The sequence below is a fragment of the Theropithecus gelada genome, chromosome 10 (genome assembly GCF_003255815.1).
Source record: "Theropithecus gelada isolate Dixy chromosome 10, Tgel_1.0, whole genome shotgun sequence".
Classification (NCBI taxonomy): Eukaryota; Metazoa; Chordata; class Mammalia; order Primates; family Cercopithecidae; genus Theropithecus; species Theropithecus gelada.
The window spans coordinates 64,259,882-64,276,762 of record NC_037678.1 but is presented as its reverse complement, the minus strand read 5'-3'; the positions used below and the strand labels follow the sequence as shown (position 1 = coordinate 64,276,762).

The 16,881-nt window shown below is 45.5% G+C and overlaps 1 protein-coding gene across 1 annotated transcript in view; it reads left to right on the top strand.

The window, feature by feature from the left end:
• Nucleotides 1-15,981, top strand: part of LBP (lipopolysaccharide binding protein) — a 31,197-nt gene extending 15,216 nt beyond the window's left edge. Inside the window, exons 6-15 of the mRNA XM_025399601.1 lie at nucleotides 14-77; nucleotides 2,942-3,033; nucleotides 3,540-3,716; nucleotides 5,715-5,774; nucleotides 7,922-8,089; nucleotides 9,673-9,740; nucleotides 10,214-10,256; nucleotides 12,018-12,081; nucleotides 12,887-12,963; nucleotides 15,577-15,981. Coding sequence (XP_025255386.1) covers nucleotides 14-77; nucleotides 2,942-3,033; nucleotides 3,540-3,716; nucleotides 5,715-5,774; nucleotides 7,922-8,089; nucleotides 9,673-9,740; nucleotides 10,214-10,256; nucleotides 12,018-12,081; nucleotides 12,887-12,963; nucleotides 15,577-15,621 — 858 coding nt within the window. The 3' untranslated portion in view covers nucleotides 15,622-15,981. The remainder of the gene's footprint in view (nucleotides 1-13; nucleotides 78-2,941; nucleotides 3,034-3,539; nucleotides 3,717-5,714; nucleotides 5,775-7,921; nucleotides 8,090-9,672; nucleotides 9,741-10,213; nucleotides 10,257-12,017; nucleotides 12,082-12,886; nucleotides 12,964-15,576) is intronic.
• The last annotated feature ends 900 nt before the right edge of the window (nucleotides 15,982-16,881 follow it).

Here is a 16,881-nt window from a genome sequence, read left to right as displayed (position 1 = left end):
CCATGTTTTTCAGATTTGCGAAATGATCCAGAAATCGGTGTCCTCCGATCTACAGCCTTATCTCCAAACTCTGCCAGGTAGGACACTCCATCCACCCCGGGACATGTTATTTCTGTTTATTTCTATAAGAGCATATATATACCTTATAAAATAGTAAATGGGGCAAAAATATAGAAAGTAAAAATTAAGGGCCAGGCGCAGCGGCTCACGCTTGTAATCCCAGCACTCTGGGAGGCTGAGGCGGGTAGATCACCTGAGGTCGGGAGTTCGAGACCAGCCTGGCCTACATGGTGAAACCCTGTCTCTACTAAAAATACAAAATTAGCTGGACGTGGTGGCGCATGCCTGTAATCCCAGTGACTCGGGAAGCTGAGGCGGGAGAATTGCTTGAACCCGGGAGGTGGAGGTTGCAGTGAGCCGAGATTGCGCCATTGCACTCTAGCCTAGGCAACAAAGACCAAAACTCTGTCTCAAAAAAAAAGAAAAGAGAAAAAGAAAGTAGAAATTAAAAGTTCATTTTTCTCCCCAACTTTTCTTCCAAGAAGGAACCTCTGTTTTGGGTGTATCTTTTCAGATATTTTCTTTGCATGTACAAATATAAATACATATAAGCATATGAACAGACATTCTTATATGTATTATTTTGCTCATGAATCTATGTGTATATGCATAATTTAAAATATGTATGTTCATATACACATAGTATAGGCATTGTTCTAGATTTCTTTTTTTTGAGAGGGGGTCTCACTCTGTGTCCCAGGCTGGAGTGCGGTGGTGTGATCTCGGCTCAGTGTAGCCTCAACCTCTTGAGCTCAAGTGATCCTCCTGCCTCAGCCACCTGAGTAGCTGGGACCACAGATGCATGCCACCACACCTGGCTACTTTTTGTATATTTTGTAGAGACAGGGTTTCTTTATGTTGCCCAGGCTGGTCTCGAACTCCTGGGCTCAAGTGATCTGCCCACCTCAGCCTCCCAAAGTACTGGGATGATAGGCGCGAGCCACTGTGCCAGCTTGATTGCATTTTTAAAAACTTTTTATTGAAGTATATTTATAGAGAAAAGTGCTCTAATCATAAGTGTGCTGCTAAAGAGTCTTTATATGCATGTAACCAGCTCCCAACCAAGAAACAGAACATGACTGTTTTTTCAAAGCCCCTGGTGTCCCCCTCGGTCACTGCCCAGCCCTCCAGGGTCACCATCATCCCAACTTCCAGCAGCAAAGATTAGTTTTGCACTTTGCACATGAATGGAATCAGACAATATTTTGAGTATCTTTTCAAAAGCCAGAAGGTTTTCTTTGTTCAACTTTAAAATATGAGGTCAGGGTTGGGCGCAGTAGCTCACGCCTTTAATCCCAGCACTTAGGGAGACCAAGGCGAGTGGATTACCCGAGGTCAGGAGTTCGAGACCAGCCTGGTCAACATGGTGAAATCCTCTCTCTACTAAAGATACAAAAATTAGCCAGGTGCCGTGGTGGATGCCTATAATCCCAGCTACTTGGGAGGCTGAGGCAGGAGAATTGCTTGAACCTGGGAGGCGGAGGTTGCAGCGAGCCGAGATCATGCCACTGCACTCCAGCCTGGGCAACAGAATGAGACTCTGTCTCAACAAAGAAAAAAAATAATAAATAATAAATAAACAAAGTAAAATATGAGGTCAGGTCAGGCGTGGTGGTGCACACCTATAATTCCAGCACTTTGGGAGGCCAAGGAGGGAGGATCACTTGAGTTCAGGAGTTCAAGGCCAGCCCGGGCAACATGGCAAAACCCCATCTCTACAATAAATACAAAAATTAGCCAGGCATGGTGGTGTGTACCTGTAGTCCCAGCTACTTGGGAGGCCAAGGTGGGATGATCACTTGAGCCCAGGAGGTCAAGGCAGCGGTGGGCTGAAATTGTGCCACTGCACTCCAGCCTGGGCCACAGAGTGGAATCCTGTCTCAAAAAAAAATGAAATAAAATAAAACATGAGGTCAATGCATATCGTTGCATGCACCTGTAGTGCAGCTGGTTTATTCTCCTTGCTGCGTAGCATACCACCATGTCGATGCTTCCCCATTTATCTGTCCATTCTACTGTTGAAGGCCATCTTGGGGGGGTGTTCAGTTTTAGGCCATTATCCGTAGTGCTGCTATGAATGTCCTAGTACCTATGGTCGCATGTCTTTGGGTATATACCTGGGAGTGAATTTGCAAGCTCGTGTGATATGCCAAGATTCAGCATTATCAGATCCTGCCAAACAGTTTTCCAAAGTGGTTGTAACAGCCCTTATTATAGATGTGTCCTCATTTATCTAATAAGTCCCCCACTGATGGACGTTTGGGTGTTTTCCTGTCCCTTGCTGTTGCCAACAGGGCTGCAGGGAGCCATCAACAAGTGGAGTCCCTGGGTCCAGGGTGCACACATTAAGGTTGGAGGGGGAGACCCTGATAAATTATCTGAGATGCTCTCTGATGCCTTGGTTCCCAAGCCCCTATGCGGTTACTTGCTGACATCAATTTTACCAGAAGTCCAGGCGGGCAACCCAATACTGGGACCTGGAACATTCGTTCATTCAGGGTTTTGGAGGGCAGTGTCTGGGCCCTCCTGGCATACCATGCCTGACCTTCCTGGTTACTGGCTCAGCATTAAGCTCCAGGTGTGGCTGGAGAGGTGAAGCCTGGACTCATGGTGTGTGTCTGTGTGTGTGTGTGTGTGTGCGCGCACTTGTCTGGGAACTACTTAGGCCCTAGGCTGAGCATACACCCCCACCACTGTTAACTCATCCAAGGGAACCCATGTAGTCTCTTTCTTGAAGAAGCAATTCTTTGCCTCAGGGCTGGGCTGGTAGGGAGATTCTGAAAAAAGTCACAGAGAATGCGAGTCAGCCAGAGCCCTTGCCCCTCCTCCAGCAGCTGAAAGTGGCACCTGGCCCCTAATTCTGCCCTGTCGTCATTCACAGTTACAACAGAGATTGACAGTTTCGCTGGCATTGATTATAGCTTAGTGGAAGCCCCTCGGGCAACAGCCCAGATGCTGGAGGTGATGTTTAAGGTGAGGGTCCTGGGGCCGGGCTGGGTGGGTGAGGGTTTCCCTCAGGGTCAGCCATTCCCTGGGCCACCTGTCCCCCCAACTTCAGGTCTGTCCTCATCTTCCCAGTGGTTCCCGCTGTGTTGAGGGCCGGTGATATGGAGTGGTGGGATGTGCTCCCAGAGCTAGGATTCTCCACGGCTGTCTTACACCTCTCAGGTCTTAACCCTTCCCTCCTCCTTCTTCCCCTACTTTGCCTTGCCCATCATGCAGAAGAGGCCAATCAGAGCGGGCCTAGGGGGTGTAGATGGGCCTAGGGCATATAGAGGGGCTGGCCAGGACGTCCTGTGGGTTAATACAGCAAAGCTTCTGGGGAGCTTTTCATTAAAAGACATAACACTGCCTTTAATGGTGGAGTTTCAGGCAGTGCTCCAGCCAGCATCCCTTCATCAGACTGTGTAGGGAAATACCTGGCCCCAGCCCCGGGACAGGCTTTGAAAAGTCCAACTGGACCCTATTTCCCTCTCCAGGGTGAAATCTTTCATCGTAACCACCGTTCCCCAGTTACCCTCCTTGCTCCAGTCATAAACCTTCCCGAGGAACATAACAAAATGGTCTACTTCGCCGTCTCGGATTATGTCTTCAACACGGCCAGCCTGGTTTATCACGAGGAAGGGTATCTGAACTTCTCCATCACAGATGACATGGTGAGGATGGTGGCAAACAGCTCTCTCAAATGAACACGTAACCTCCTGCTCCTTCCTTCTTTCCTTTTCACCCCTGTGGACATCAGTCAAATAGTAAGTTATTGGTAAGAGAAAAATCAAGACCAAGAAAAATATGTGAGCACAATCTCCCTTTTTACTTTGGTAACCAAGAGACTCAAAGTCAAAGTTCTTTCTCCCATGGCCGGGTGCGGTGGCGCATGCCTGTAATTCCAGCACTTTGGGAGCCTGAGGTGGGCAGATCACTTGAGGTCAGGAGCTCAAGACCAGCCTGGCCAACATGGCAAAACCCTGTCTCTACTAAAAATACAAAAATTAGCCAGGTGTGGTGGTGGGCGCCTGTAATCCCAGCTACTCGGGAGGCTGAGGTGGGAGAATCGCTTGAACCCAGGAGGCAGAGGTTGCAGTGAGCCAAGATCGTGCCACTGCACTCCAGGCTGAGCAAAAGAGTGAGACCCTGTCTCCAAAAAAAAAAAAAAAAAAAAAAAAAAAACCCCTTTCTCCCTTATAACAACCGTGGAAGACTTTGCAGCTTGCTTATCTGTGTTTTGGTCTTCTACACCTGTTTACTAGTCTAGACTTGTTGGTCTAATTCGTATTTTCTCACATCCTGATGATTTCTGGAGGTTTATTCAAAAATATTTTAGTGAATGAGGCTGGGCGAGGTGGCTCATGCCTGTAATCCTAGCACTTTGGGAGGCCAAGGTGGGCGGATCACCTGAGGTCAGGAGTTCAAGACCAGCCTGACCAACATGGCAAAACCTCATCTCTACTAAAAATACAAAAATTAGCCAGGCATGGTGGCACATGCCTGTAGTCCCAGCTACATGGAGGCTGAGGCAGAAGAATTGCTTGAGCCCAGGAGGCAGAGGTTGCAGTGAGCTGTGATCTCAGCACTGCACTGCAGCCTGGACAACAGAGTGAGACTGCATGTCAAAAAAGAAAAAAATACATATATATATATGTGTGTGTGTGTGCGTGTATATATATATAAAAGTGAATCATATGGTTGCATATAGTTTCAGATAAAAGGAAATAAATATCAAGTGAAAATAAAGCACAATTATAAAGACACTGAGCCCATAAATTAATTTCTTTAACGTCTCAAACCTGTCTGGGAGCTTCCTTGTAGCTAAAGTGATAAGGGTACATGATTTCATGATTCATGGTGAAAAGGAGAGACAGCCTTCCTCACACTCCCAAAACAACTGTTTCCAATGCGGCTTTGCATAAGGGAGACTGAATTTTATAGTGGATCACACCTTTAATGGTTCTCTAGTTTCTCTAATATTTCTGGGTTTCAAAAAGTTGTTTCTTGAAGCACTTCATAAAAGTTGAGGCCTCATGAATGATGTCAGGATGGTGGGAGAAAGAGTGTGGTTCGGCTCAGATAGTCCAGCTTACCCTGGTGTAAGTCAGGGGCCGTCTGGTAGATGGAGGGTCGGTTTGTCCTTCGAATGGCCTCCTACACCAGTACAGGCCTTTGCTTTTGGCATTGTGTTTGGTTTACCCATTCTACCTGCAGCACAGGCCTCTCTTTCAGTGGGATGATAATAGCTACGTTTTATGGAGCACTCACCATGTGCTGGGCCTTGTGCTAGATGCTCGTTTAGCCCTCACAATAATTTGAAGGTGGGGACTATTGTTATCCCCATTTTATGCATAAGGAAGTTGAGGTTCAGGGAGATAAAAGGGCTGGCCTGAGATCACAAAGTCAGGACACAAACCGAGGTCTGTGTGACTGCAACCCTCACCCTCGCAGACCCACACATCAGCTACACCCATGGGAGAGCAGTCAGGTTGCTGGGGACCCATGTGCTCTGCTTGGGTGAATGCAGGGACAAGCATCTCATCCCTGCCAGGGTAACCCAGGTCGTGGAGAAGCGACAGTCTTGCACATCCCCCCGCCTCCCCAGTCTTCTTTAGACCTTCAGCTCCAGCGGGAGCACCCTAAAACTTCTTCGTATCTCTTTGCTGCAGATACCGCCTGACTCTAATATCCGACTGACCACCAAGTCCTTCCGACCCTTCGTCCCACGGGTAAGGAGTCCCTTAGTGCCCCATGAGTGCAGACCGAGCCTACTAGACGCCAGAGATTTCTCTTTAAAACCTCCTCATTACTCTCAGCTTGACCACGAGTCAGAAGGCCAGGATGAGACTCCCATGAAAGACTGGGGTGCTGCTCCCTTCAAAGCCTAAATAACGGAGGCTGAGCCCCATAACTTGTGGGACCACAGCTTGTCCAGTCTTTTATTGGTGTTATCTAAGAATCCCAAGGAATGCTGGCATCGTCCCTAAAATGTACCCTAATGAATAGCAGCTAACAATTACAGAGGGCTTCCTAGGTGCCAGGCATGCTCTTGATGCTTTAAAAAATTAGTTTTTGGCCAGGCATGGTGGCTCATGCCTGTAATCCCAGCATTGTGGGAGGCCAAGGTGGGCAGATTGCTTGAGCCCAGGAGTTCAAGACCAGCCTGGGCAACATGACGAAACCCCATCTTTACAAAAAATACAAAAATTAGCCAAGCATGGTGGCATACAGCTGTAGTCCCAGGCGCCAGGGAGGCTGAGGTGGGAAGATCACCTGAGGCTGGGAGGTTGAGGCTGCAGGGAGCTGTGACTGCACCACTGCACTCCAGCCTGGGCAACAGAGTGAGACCCTGTCTCAAAAAAATTATTAAAAGATTAGTTTTTGAATGGATAATAGATTCTCAAGGTTCAACATTCAAAAGATCTAAAAGGTTATAGAGTAGAAAGTCTCACATCCACTCCTATCCCTTAACCACCCAGTTCCCATCTGAAGTTTGCCAATATTACCAGATTATGCATATCTTTCTGATGATATTCTATGTATATACAGGTTCAGTATCTCTTATAATGCTTGGAAAAGCAACTCTGCCCACCTTCTTAGTGAAGCATTTTACCCCCTCAGCCTTCCAAACGTCTCCGTTCTAGAAGAGGATGTAGGTTTTACATATCCATAACCAAAAGGCTCATGGGAGTACTGTTTTTCCACGAATATCCTCCTAAAAAGGAAGAGTCTTGCCCCAAATTAAACTCTGTACCTATCTCTAGTTACACAGAAAATTAAGAGCACTTTTGAAATGGTGGAGTCTAGGGCTGGTCGTGGTGGCTCATGCCTGTAATCCTAGCACTCTGGGAGGCCAAAGCAGGAAGATTGCTTGAGGCCAGGAGTTCAAGACCAACCTGGACAACATAGCAAGACCCTGACTCTATTTTAGAAAGAAAAGCCAAAAAAAAAGAGAGAGAGAAAAGAAAAAATAAGTATTCTGTGGAATATCATATTAAAAGAATAATAAGAGAAAAGTAAATAGTTTTTTAAAAAAGAAACGGTGGGATCTAGCTATGTCATATTTCGAAAACACTGGCAATCTGACCTCAGCATGCCCAATTAGCAGAGTGTGATGAGGGGATGGAGAAACCTTGGGAGAGGTAGGGAGGGAGAAAAAATGGGCCCAACTTTTCTGGAGGACAATTTGGCAATACCTGCCGAAAGCTTTAAAAGCATTGCTGGCCAGGTGCGGTGGCTCACACCTGTAATCCCAAGACTTTGGCGGGCAGATCACCTCAGGTCAGAAGTTTGAGGCCAGCCTGGCCAACATGGTGAAATCCCATCTCTACTAAAAATACAAAATTAGCCGGGTGTGGTGGTGCACACCCATAATCCCAGCTACTTGGAAGGCTGAGGAAGGAGAAATGCTTGAACCCCAGAGGCAGAGGTTGCAGTGAGCCAAGATGGCACCATTGCATTCCAGCCTGGGTGACAAGAGCGAAATTCTGTCTCAAAAAAAAAAAAAAAAAAAAAAAAGCATTGCTGTTCTTCCACTCAGCAATTCCACCTCTAGGAATGTTTTCCTGAAAATAATAGCCAAGGTGGTCATTATAATGGCAAAACCTTGAAGACAACTTGATGCTTGATAGAGTTTCATCCATCACAAGACCTGTACACAATGAAGTACAATGCAGCCATGAAATAGATGGCGCCGACTCTGTGTCTGACATGGAGAGATGGCCAGTTTTGCCGTTAGGAGAAAAGGGCACAGAGAATTTTGTGGGCAATAAAATCAATCAAAAGCAATTCCCAGCTTTATCTGACTCCCTCAGGCCTCTCCTGGCAGACTTGTATATTTTCTTCTCTTGACGTAATCTCCTAATTCTGCTCCCAGTTAGCCAGGCTCTACCCCAACATGAACTTGGAACTCCAGGGATCAGTGCCCTCTGCTCCACTCCTGAACTTCAGCCCTGGGAATCTGTCTGTGAACCCCTATATGGAGATAGACGCCTTTGTGCTCCTGCCCAGCTCCAGCAAGGAGCCTGTCTTCCGACTCACTGTGGTAAGGTTCAGAGCCTTTGCAAATGCTGTTCCCTTTTCCCCACATGCTTTTCTCCCCACTCACCACCTGGATAATTCCTCCAGGTCTCAACTTAAATATTACTTCCCGGAGAGGGCTTTCTTGCTGGCCCTTACCCCCAATCTACCTATGCCCTTTGCCACTTTTTCTTGTAACACCCTATCATCTTTCTTCTCAGCATTTACTACCAAGGTACTTTGTAGCTGTCTGCACGTGTATTTGTTTAATGCATGTATCTCTCACTATGTTAGTCTGGGCTATTGTGAGGAGAAATGTAGACAGATCTTTGTCTATTTGCTTTGTTCTTTGTCTGTATTTGACCCTGGAAGACTACATTTCCCGTGCTTCTTTGCACTCTGATTTCCACCAGGTCAGCCAATGGGAGGTACTGTCAGGAGAATGAAGTCGGGGAGGAAGGATGAAGCCAGAGTACTATTTCCTCTTTCTTTGCCACGGCAGAGGCTCAGACTGTGACTCTGTCTCCTCTGTGGTGACTTCCATAATTCCGCCTCCACTCATTGTTCCCCTAGTCCTGGGGAACTGTGGATACAGCCTCCTGTCTCTGCTAATCTCTGAATGGCCTCACCAATGCTTTACTAGCTTCTCAACAATTCCATCACTTGTATAACAAATTCCCTATATTAAATTCCCTCTGCATTAAACATTGAGAGTGAGTTTTCCTTTTTTGATGGACTCTGTCTAATAGGGAAGGGATGCCGTGTCCTTTGGGGGCCCTGCTCGCTGGATGGAGAACTCTGCTCTCTTGTTTCTTGACTTTTGAAATCAATAAGTCAAATCTCTGCCAGGGTAATTCTTCCTAGAGGCTGTATCTGCAATTTTAATATTGTTGTTATTGTTATCAAAAGTATCATTATTAATATATTTTAAATTAAAATATAATTTATTGTCTGGGTGTGGTGACTTACACCTGTAATTTCAGCACTTTGGGAGGTCAAGGCAGGAGAATCACATGAGGTCAGGAGTTTGAGATCAGCCTGGGCAACATAGCAACACTCCATTGCTACAAAAAAGAAAAAAAAAAAAAAAAAGCCAGGCCTGGTAGCATGCATCTGTAGTCCTATCTACTCAGGAGGTTGATGCGGGAGGATCACTTGAGCCCAGGTGATCAAGGCTGCAGTGAGCCATGATTGCACCACTGCACTCCAGCCAGGCGATAGAGAGACACTCCATCTCTAAAAAAATAATAATAATAATAATAATAATAATAATAATAATTTATTATTGTTGTTGTTACTAGGGCTGAATCTTGACCTGATAACTAGAAATGATCCTTTTTAGAGCTTTCCAAGAGTAGGTACTCTATACCTTATCTTAGTAGTCTGTTCAAAGTTTAACTGCTATCATGGACAACAATTTCAAGTAAAAATGTGCAAGTCCAAGTTCAAATATTGATTGAGCACCTACAGTGAGCCTTCTGGGAGGGGCAAATTTCCTGCTTTAGCTCATTGAGCTGTTTGTTGAGAGGAGACAGTCCCTCGTCATCATCCTTCCTATACATACAACCTTCATCACTTACACCTGCTTCCTTTTACTGGCATTTCCAGGCCACTAATGTGTCCGCCATCTTGACCTTCAATACCAGCAAGATCACTGGGTTCCTGCAGCCAGGAAAGTAAGTTGGCCTCCTGCCCACATTCGGGTGCCCAGCTGGACTCCATCTGTATACTGTAGCTGCTTCTCTGTAGCTGGTGGGAGGGGGGAAACCATTTGGAAAGGACACTTACATTTCACCCCAATTGGCCCAATTCTTCTGCCCCACTGGTCCTGCCCCCACAAATCTCAAATTGTTAAAGAATTCACTAAGACTGTTACTTCTTAATGTATGAATTTTAGGCCCCACCTATATTAACTTCCTGAAATGATAAAGAGTGAGCTTTTTGACACTATTTCATCTGCCCTCTGACAGTCTTCCCGATATCATTGTATCACTGCTTTTAGTTCCTCAGTCATCTTTTCCACTCCTGCTCCCGCCCTACCTTTGGCCCTGTGCCTTCTCAAGCCCATCCTTTCTTGCTTCTGGGGACCCCCACGTTGCTTAGACTTGCATAAAGCTCACACCTTTGAATCTTCTCTGATTCATTACAGGGTAAAAGTGGAACTGAAAGAATCCAAAGTTGGACTATTCAATGTAAGTTGTTGTTTTTGTTGATGACATGATTAGAATGTTAATTAATTTGGGATGTTTCCTAAGCAATTGCTGTGACACCTATAATAGGAAATACAAAAGGAGAAGAGTTGATTTTTTGCCCTGGAGAAGTGTAAAAGTCTTGAAAACACTAGACATAGGGCCAAGGAACAGTTATATCCTAATATAAAACAATATGTAATTAAGTCATCTACTGAACAGAATTCTTTTAACTGCCAGAGACAGAAAGCCAATTGAAATTGTCTTAAGCAAAGAGGAGAAATATATAGGATTATATAACTGAAAAGCAAAAATAAATGAAAAAACAAAGATCAGAGGTTTCAGGCATAGCTGGATTCAGGTGTTCAAATTAGTGCATCAAGAATCTCTCTCCCATCTCTCTGTTCTGTTTTCATTTGTGTCAGCTTCACTCTCAGGCAGGCTCTCCCAATTGGTAGCAAGCCCCAGAGTTTCCTACCGTTTCAGTTTCTTTAAAAATTTACAAACAAACAAACAAAAAAAACTCCCTGCTCACTCTCATTGGACTAATCTTGGGCACCCAGTCTTAAGCCAAGCACTGTGGCCAGAAGTTGGGCAAGGCCAATCACCCTCCTCCAATCACTCCAGGAGGCAGGATTTGCAGTCACCTACATCCAAATCATATGGACTAAGACTGGCGAGGAGGGTTGTTCCCTGGGGGGAAACAGACTCTGTTATCAAAACAAGAGGGATTGAGTGCTGAGCAGGTAAAACCAAGAAGTGATTTCCATAAAGTAGAAAAAGTAGTGAAGTAGACGGCCCCATATAAAAGGAGGAAAGAGAATGTGAAAATCAGTGTGGGCCGAAGTGATGGAGAAGAGCTTTCTGGAAAGAGGGAAGGAGGAGCTGGGTAGACTTTAACGTGCAGTCGTTGGCTTCTCTTTTACCATTCCATGATGCTGGCCTCCACTGACCACCTCCACCTGTGCCCTGCCTCCCAGACTTTCCCAAAGCACTTATGAAGTGGAAGCAAACACAGAAGCTGTGGGGAGAGATGCAGGGACCCTGAGGCTGACTCCTTTCAGAGAATAAAGGGTGAAGTGAATAACGGTACACTCGTATTGTATCTGTGCATGTTTACTGCAAAGTAAAACATTTGAGTAAAAAGTTTCACAAAAATCCATCCTATTGGGTTTTCAGAGCATGAAATGTAAAAACAAGAACTATAGACTCAGATAAATTTAGATTCAAATACTGATGCTGCTGCCCAGTTGGTAGTAAGTCCCTTTCATTCTGTAGGCCTCGGTTTCCTGATATGTGAAATAGGGACATTAATATGAACGTTGAGGGACTGTTGTAAAGATTGAATCAGACACACACACAAAGCTCTGAGCTCTCTGCTTGGCATATAGTGAGGGTTAAAAGTTGTGTTTCATGATTTTGGTAGAGCAGCTTATTTTGTTTTTATTAAATTTTTAAAATTATACAGGTAGTTCAGGAAAAACATTCTCACTGTAAATAAAATTGAATACTAAAGATAAGGCTAAGGACAAGTCAAACGTTAATGTTCTTCCTTTAGAGGAAAGACATTTGGGTGTGTAACTTTCCAAAATTTTTCTATTCACTTGCATAATAAATGCTCATCTCAAAAGAGTTTTATCTTATAAAATAGTAACATGATGTAATAATAGTTTGCTTTTTCCAAGCGTTTTGCTATGTTGGCACACACAGAACCACCGTGTGGCCATGTGGCGATGTAAGTGTGCTTCTCCTGTTCTCCTCCAGGCGGAGCTGTTGGAAGCACTCCTCAACTACTACATCCTCAACACCCTCTACCCCAAATTCAACGGTAAGAACCACTGTGGATTTTTCCAAGTCAAAAGCGGACACTGCCATCTGGAGGAAAGAGAGCTGGACTTGGAAAACAGGGCTCTCCTGGGGGCTGTATGACTGTGGGCAAGTCACTTCTCTCTGAGCTTAGTGACCTTCCTGTGACATGGGATGGTTGAAGTTGGCCTCATCTCCCTCCAGGGCTCTAATGAGGGTTGGGGGCTGGCACAGCTCTTTGGAGCACGGGAAACCTCCTTATAAGCGGCATAGAGGGACACATGGAAGTGCCCCACGTTCTGAAGAGGCAAGTCAAAGACTGAGGACCAAGTTAATATAGAAGGCACAAGGCAGCCGCCTCTGGACTCACATCTCCCAGTCAATTGCCCAACTGCCTAGTCAAAAAAGAAAGCAAAAGACTTAAACCCTGTTTCCATGAAGCTTTGCTTCTTTTGGCTGCAACAGAGAGCAGGACGAGGCAAAGGGCAGGGAGTGGATGCCCTGTTCCTTATCTTATCGTGAATGTGTTCTTCCTCCAGACAGCACCATGCCTGACAGCTTAGGCTTCCAAGCCAGCTTCCCTGGGTTTAAATTCCCTTTCTGCCACTTCCTAACTGTGTGACCTAGAACAAGTTATTTGACCACTCTGTGCCTCAGTTTCCTTATCTGTAAAATGGAAAGAATAATCACACCTACCTCATAGTCTTGGAAATCATTAAATGGGAATATAGCGAATATAGAGTTTGCAGAGAGCATTTTCGGTAAAAATCTGTCTCTAATTATTATATATTCACCAATCTCTCTCAATGTTGTGCTTCAACCTCCAGATAAGTTGGCCGAAGGCTTCCCCCTTCCTCTGCTGAAGCGTGTTCAGCTCTACGACCTCGGACTCCAGATCCATAAGGTTGGTGGGTTCAGGGGGCTCTGAGGATGTGTGAGGGAGGAGGTGGTTTATATGCTAGCTTCAGAGGCCATGACTCATGGGTGACACCCAGCCCAGCCCTGCAGCTGGGAATGTCTGGCCAGGGGGAGGACGGGTGCTCCTGAGCCTTACCATATGCCACAAAACCATCCACGTGTCCTTCAGAAGTGGCACCTCTGCTGGTGCAGGCGGCATTTCACATAGCCTTATGCCACCACCACCTCCCATCCCTACCATGAGGGGCCTGAGGGAAGCTCAAGACCAGCTCGTTTTGAAAACACTGCAGGCTGGCGCGGTGGCTCACGCCTGGAATCCCAGCACTTTGGGAGGCCGGGGCGGGCAGATCACTAGGTCAGGCGTTTGAGACCAGCCTGGCCAACATGGTGAAACCCTGTCTCTACTAAAAATACAAAAATTAGCTGGGCATGGTAGCGGGTGCCTATAATCCCAGCTACTCAGGAGGCTGAGGCAGAATTGCTTGAATCCAGGAGGTGGAGGTTGCAGTGAGTCGAGATCACGCCACTGCACTCCAGCCTGTACAACAGAGCAAGACTCCGTCAAAAAAAAAGAAAGAGAAAGAAAAGAAAAGAAAGAAAATACTGTAAGTCTTAGACATAGGATTAAGTCAGGTTCTAAAAGTCATTTGTAAGGTTTAAGCTTCTAAATTTTTAGGTTGAAGAGCTTTATTATAAATATATGTTTGGCATGCCTCCCCATTTAAACAAGTACTACAACCATATATACTGTTTTTTTTGTTTTTTTTTTTTTTTTTTTTTTTTTGAGACAGAGTCTGGCTCTGTCACCCAGGCTGGAGTGTAGTGGCGCAATCTTGGCTCACTGCAACCTCTGCCTCCCAGGTTCAGGAGAGTCTTGTGCCTGAGCCTCTAGAGTAGCTGGAACTACAGTCTCCCACCACGACCCCCAGCTAATTTTTTTTTTTTTTAATTTTTGGTAGAGACAAGGTTTCACAATGCTGGCCAGGCTGGTCTCAAACTCCTGGCCTCAAGTGATAGGTTCACCTCGGCCTCCCAAACTGCTGGGATTACAGGCATGAGCCACCATGTCCAGCCAACACTATATACATTTTAAAAAATTATTCATAAGCCTATTGCTCCACTACAACCACAGTTTGAATTTTGGTGTACTTCTAGTGCTTTTTGTTTTAAGGTTTTTTTTTAAGTTTGTTTGTTTTGCACAGTTGCATTACTAGTGCTCCTGCCTGTTTTCTTTCTTTCCCTTTTTTTTTAAACTTAAAAAAATTTTTTTTTTAGGCCAGGAGCAGTGGTTCATGCCTGTAATCCCAGCACTTTGGGAGGCCAAGGCGGGCGGATCATGAGGTCAAAAGTTCGAGACCAGCCTGGCCAACATGCTGAAACCCCATCTCTACTAAAAATACAAAAATTAGCTGGGCATAGTGATGTGTGCCTGTAATCCCAGCTACTCAGGAGGCTGAGGCAGGAGAACCGCTTGAACCCAGGAGGCGGAGGCTGCAGTGAGCTGAGATCATGCCACTGCACTCCAGCCTGGGTGACAGAGCAAGACTCTGTCTCAAAAAAAATTTTTTTAATTAACTTAAGGTTCTTTTTTAAGCTTAACTTAAAAACCATTTTAATATCAAGTGAAATAGTGAAAAACTATTGTCACTACTCAAACTGTGATTCTGATCAAGCATTTTGTGGTCTATCAGTGCTTGCAATTTTCAGGTTATCTTTTGAGGTGAGATGAACTGGGTTGGCAGACTCATTAGCAGGAGGGGGATGCTGCACTGTGCCTGGTACATTGTTAACATCAGAAAATAATAGTCATTAAAGGGAATGAAGGGCGGGGGGGATGATTAGGAACCTAGAAACACTGACCAACTGTTCTATCTAAAAAACAAATGTCCAAAGCCCTTTTGGGCTCTGAGATACTCAACACTTAACTGCTCTTGAGCGTTTGTAAGTAGTCAGACAGATCATTGTTCAAATCAAAGATTGAGTGACAGTTCATCTCATTGGCCTCAGTTTTCTTCTCTGTAAAATGGGATGTAACCTAAACATCATTGAGCTTTTGTGATGATTAGAGGGCAAGTATAATAGCTTCTAGCTCAATGTTTGACACGTGGAAAGTAATTAGATTTATTATATATTATAATATTCATTAGAATTTTGAGGTCAACTCTGTCCATGTGTCTCACCATCTAAAATAAAGGATGGATCCCTGTGGGAAAGAATTGAACTTGGTCTTTGGTTCAGAATTCCTGCCCATCCGGATGATGGAAACATAAGAAAAGCAGGAGAGTACACCCTAGCAGTTCACAATTTTTCGTTATTTGCCAAGGAGAGAAAATTTAGGTGACACAAAGGACACTTAGAGGCCTGTCAGGCAGCAGCAGCTCAGGGAATGACAGATCGATCTCCACCTTGGAGAAGGTGGCTGGGAAAAGCTATGCTTTATGGAGAGCTTAGGGACTGAGGCACACTCGTGATTTATGCACTGACCTGGATTCTGGCAGAGCTTGTGTTTCACAAGACGTGGGCGCTCTTTCAATCGCAGATGCATCTTTTTGGAGTAGAGGATACTCTTTACCATCCTGTCCTGTCCTGTTTTTCCTAGGACTTCCTGTTCTTGGGTGCCAACGTCCAATACATGAGAGTTTGAGGACAAGAAAGATGAAGCTTGGAGGCCACATCTGGATCTGCATGTTGCATTTCCAGCTGTGCAGCACGTCTCAGATATTCTTGAAGAATGAAGACATTTCTGCTCTCAGCTCCGGGGATGAGGACTGCCTGGCCTCTGCCTCCACCCTCCTCCTCTTCACCAGGTGCATGCATGCTATCTCTGAGTCTGGACTTTGCTTTCCCCTCCAGGAGGGACCACCTTCCCCGACTGGCCTGGGATATCTTTACAAGCAGGCACTGTAATTTTTTTTTTTTTTTTTTTTTTTTTTTGCCATCTGATCCCCATGCCTAGCAGAGTGCTGGCACTTAGTAGGTCCTCAATAAATATTTATTAGATGATGAGATGATGGAATCACTTGGCAGGCCTCATCACTGCCTGCCCTCTTCTGACCTCAGGGGTCTTTGGATAGTCAACCCCATCTATGGTCTCCAAGGCCCCTTTCTCATCGCCGCTGCTGTGGGAGCCTCAATGAGAGAACCAGGGATTCTGTACATCACTTAGCCCTGGACTTAGCGTCGGTGCTCGTCTCTAAGGCCCTTGTCCTGTCTCAGGCAGGGGCTCACTTCAACATCGCTCCCTCCCTCATTTCTTGCCTGCTACAGCCAGGGGAGCCAATGATCTCCTGGAGCAAAAGCTCAGCCTCCCGCTGCTTTTCCCGCATTGAAGCAGGTGTAAATTAGGAGGAAATGGATCTGTCTAAGTTTTTGGTCCAACCCCAATAAAAAGCTCATCCAACTGTTGTTTATAAGCCCCAAGCCTGGAGGGAGAGGCCATGATTTCTAATTACTGAACAATGAGCCTTTGATCAGACTAATAAAAGAGTCGTTTCCAAGTTATGTAGTTGGGCTCCCAGGGACTGGGAGTCAGAAGACTGTTTGATAATTTTTTTATTGTGTTAATGAGCAGATGGATGGAGCTTCAGGCTAGCAGATAATTCACAGGGAATAGTCCCATTTACCCTGTGTGTGACAGAGATGTGTTCCAAGATGGGACGACGTGTTGTCGCCCAGCTGGTGGCAGGGTAAGCTGTGGCTTCGTGTCCTCTCTCCTCTCTACTTTTGTTCATTTGTTTTCCACCACTGTCCATCCCTATGGCCGACTGGTGAAGGACACAGGCTTCATCCAGTACTAGCCGTGTGGCCTTGGGAAGGTCACTTTCCCCCTGGGGTCCTTATCTATGAAATGATGATGATGATTATAGTAGTCACTTTCTGGGACTGCTATAATGACTGTATTGGG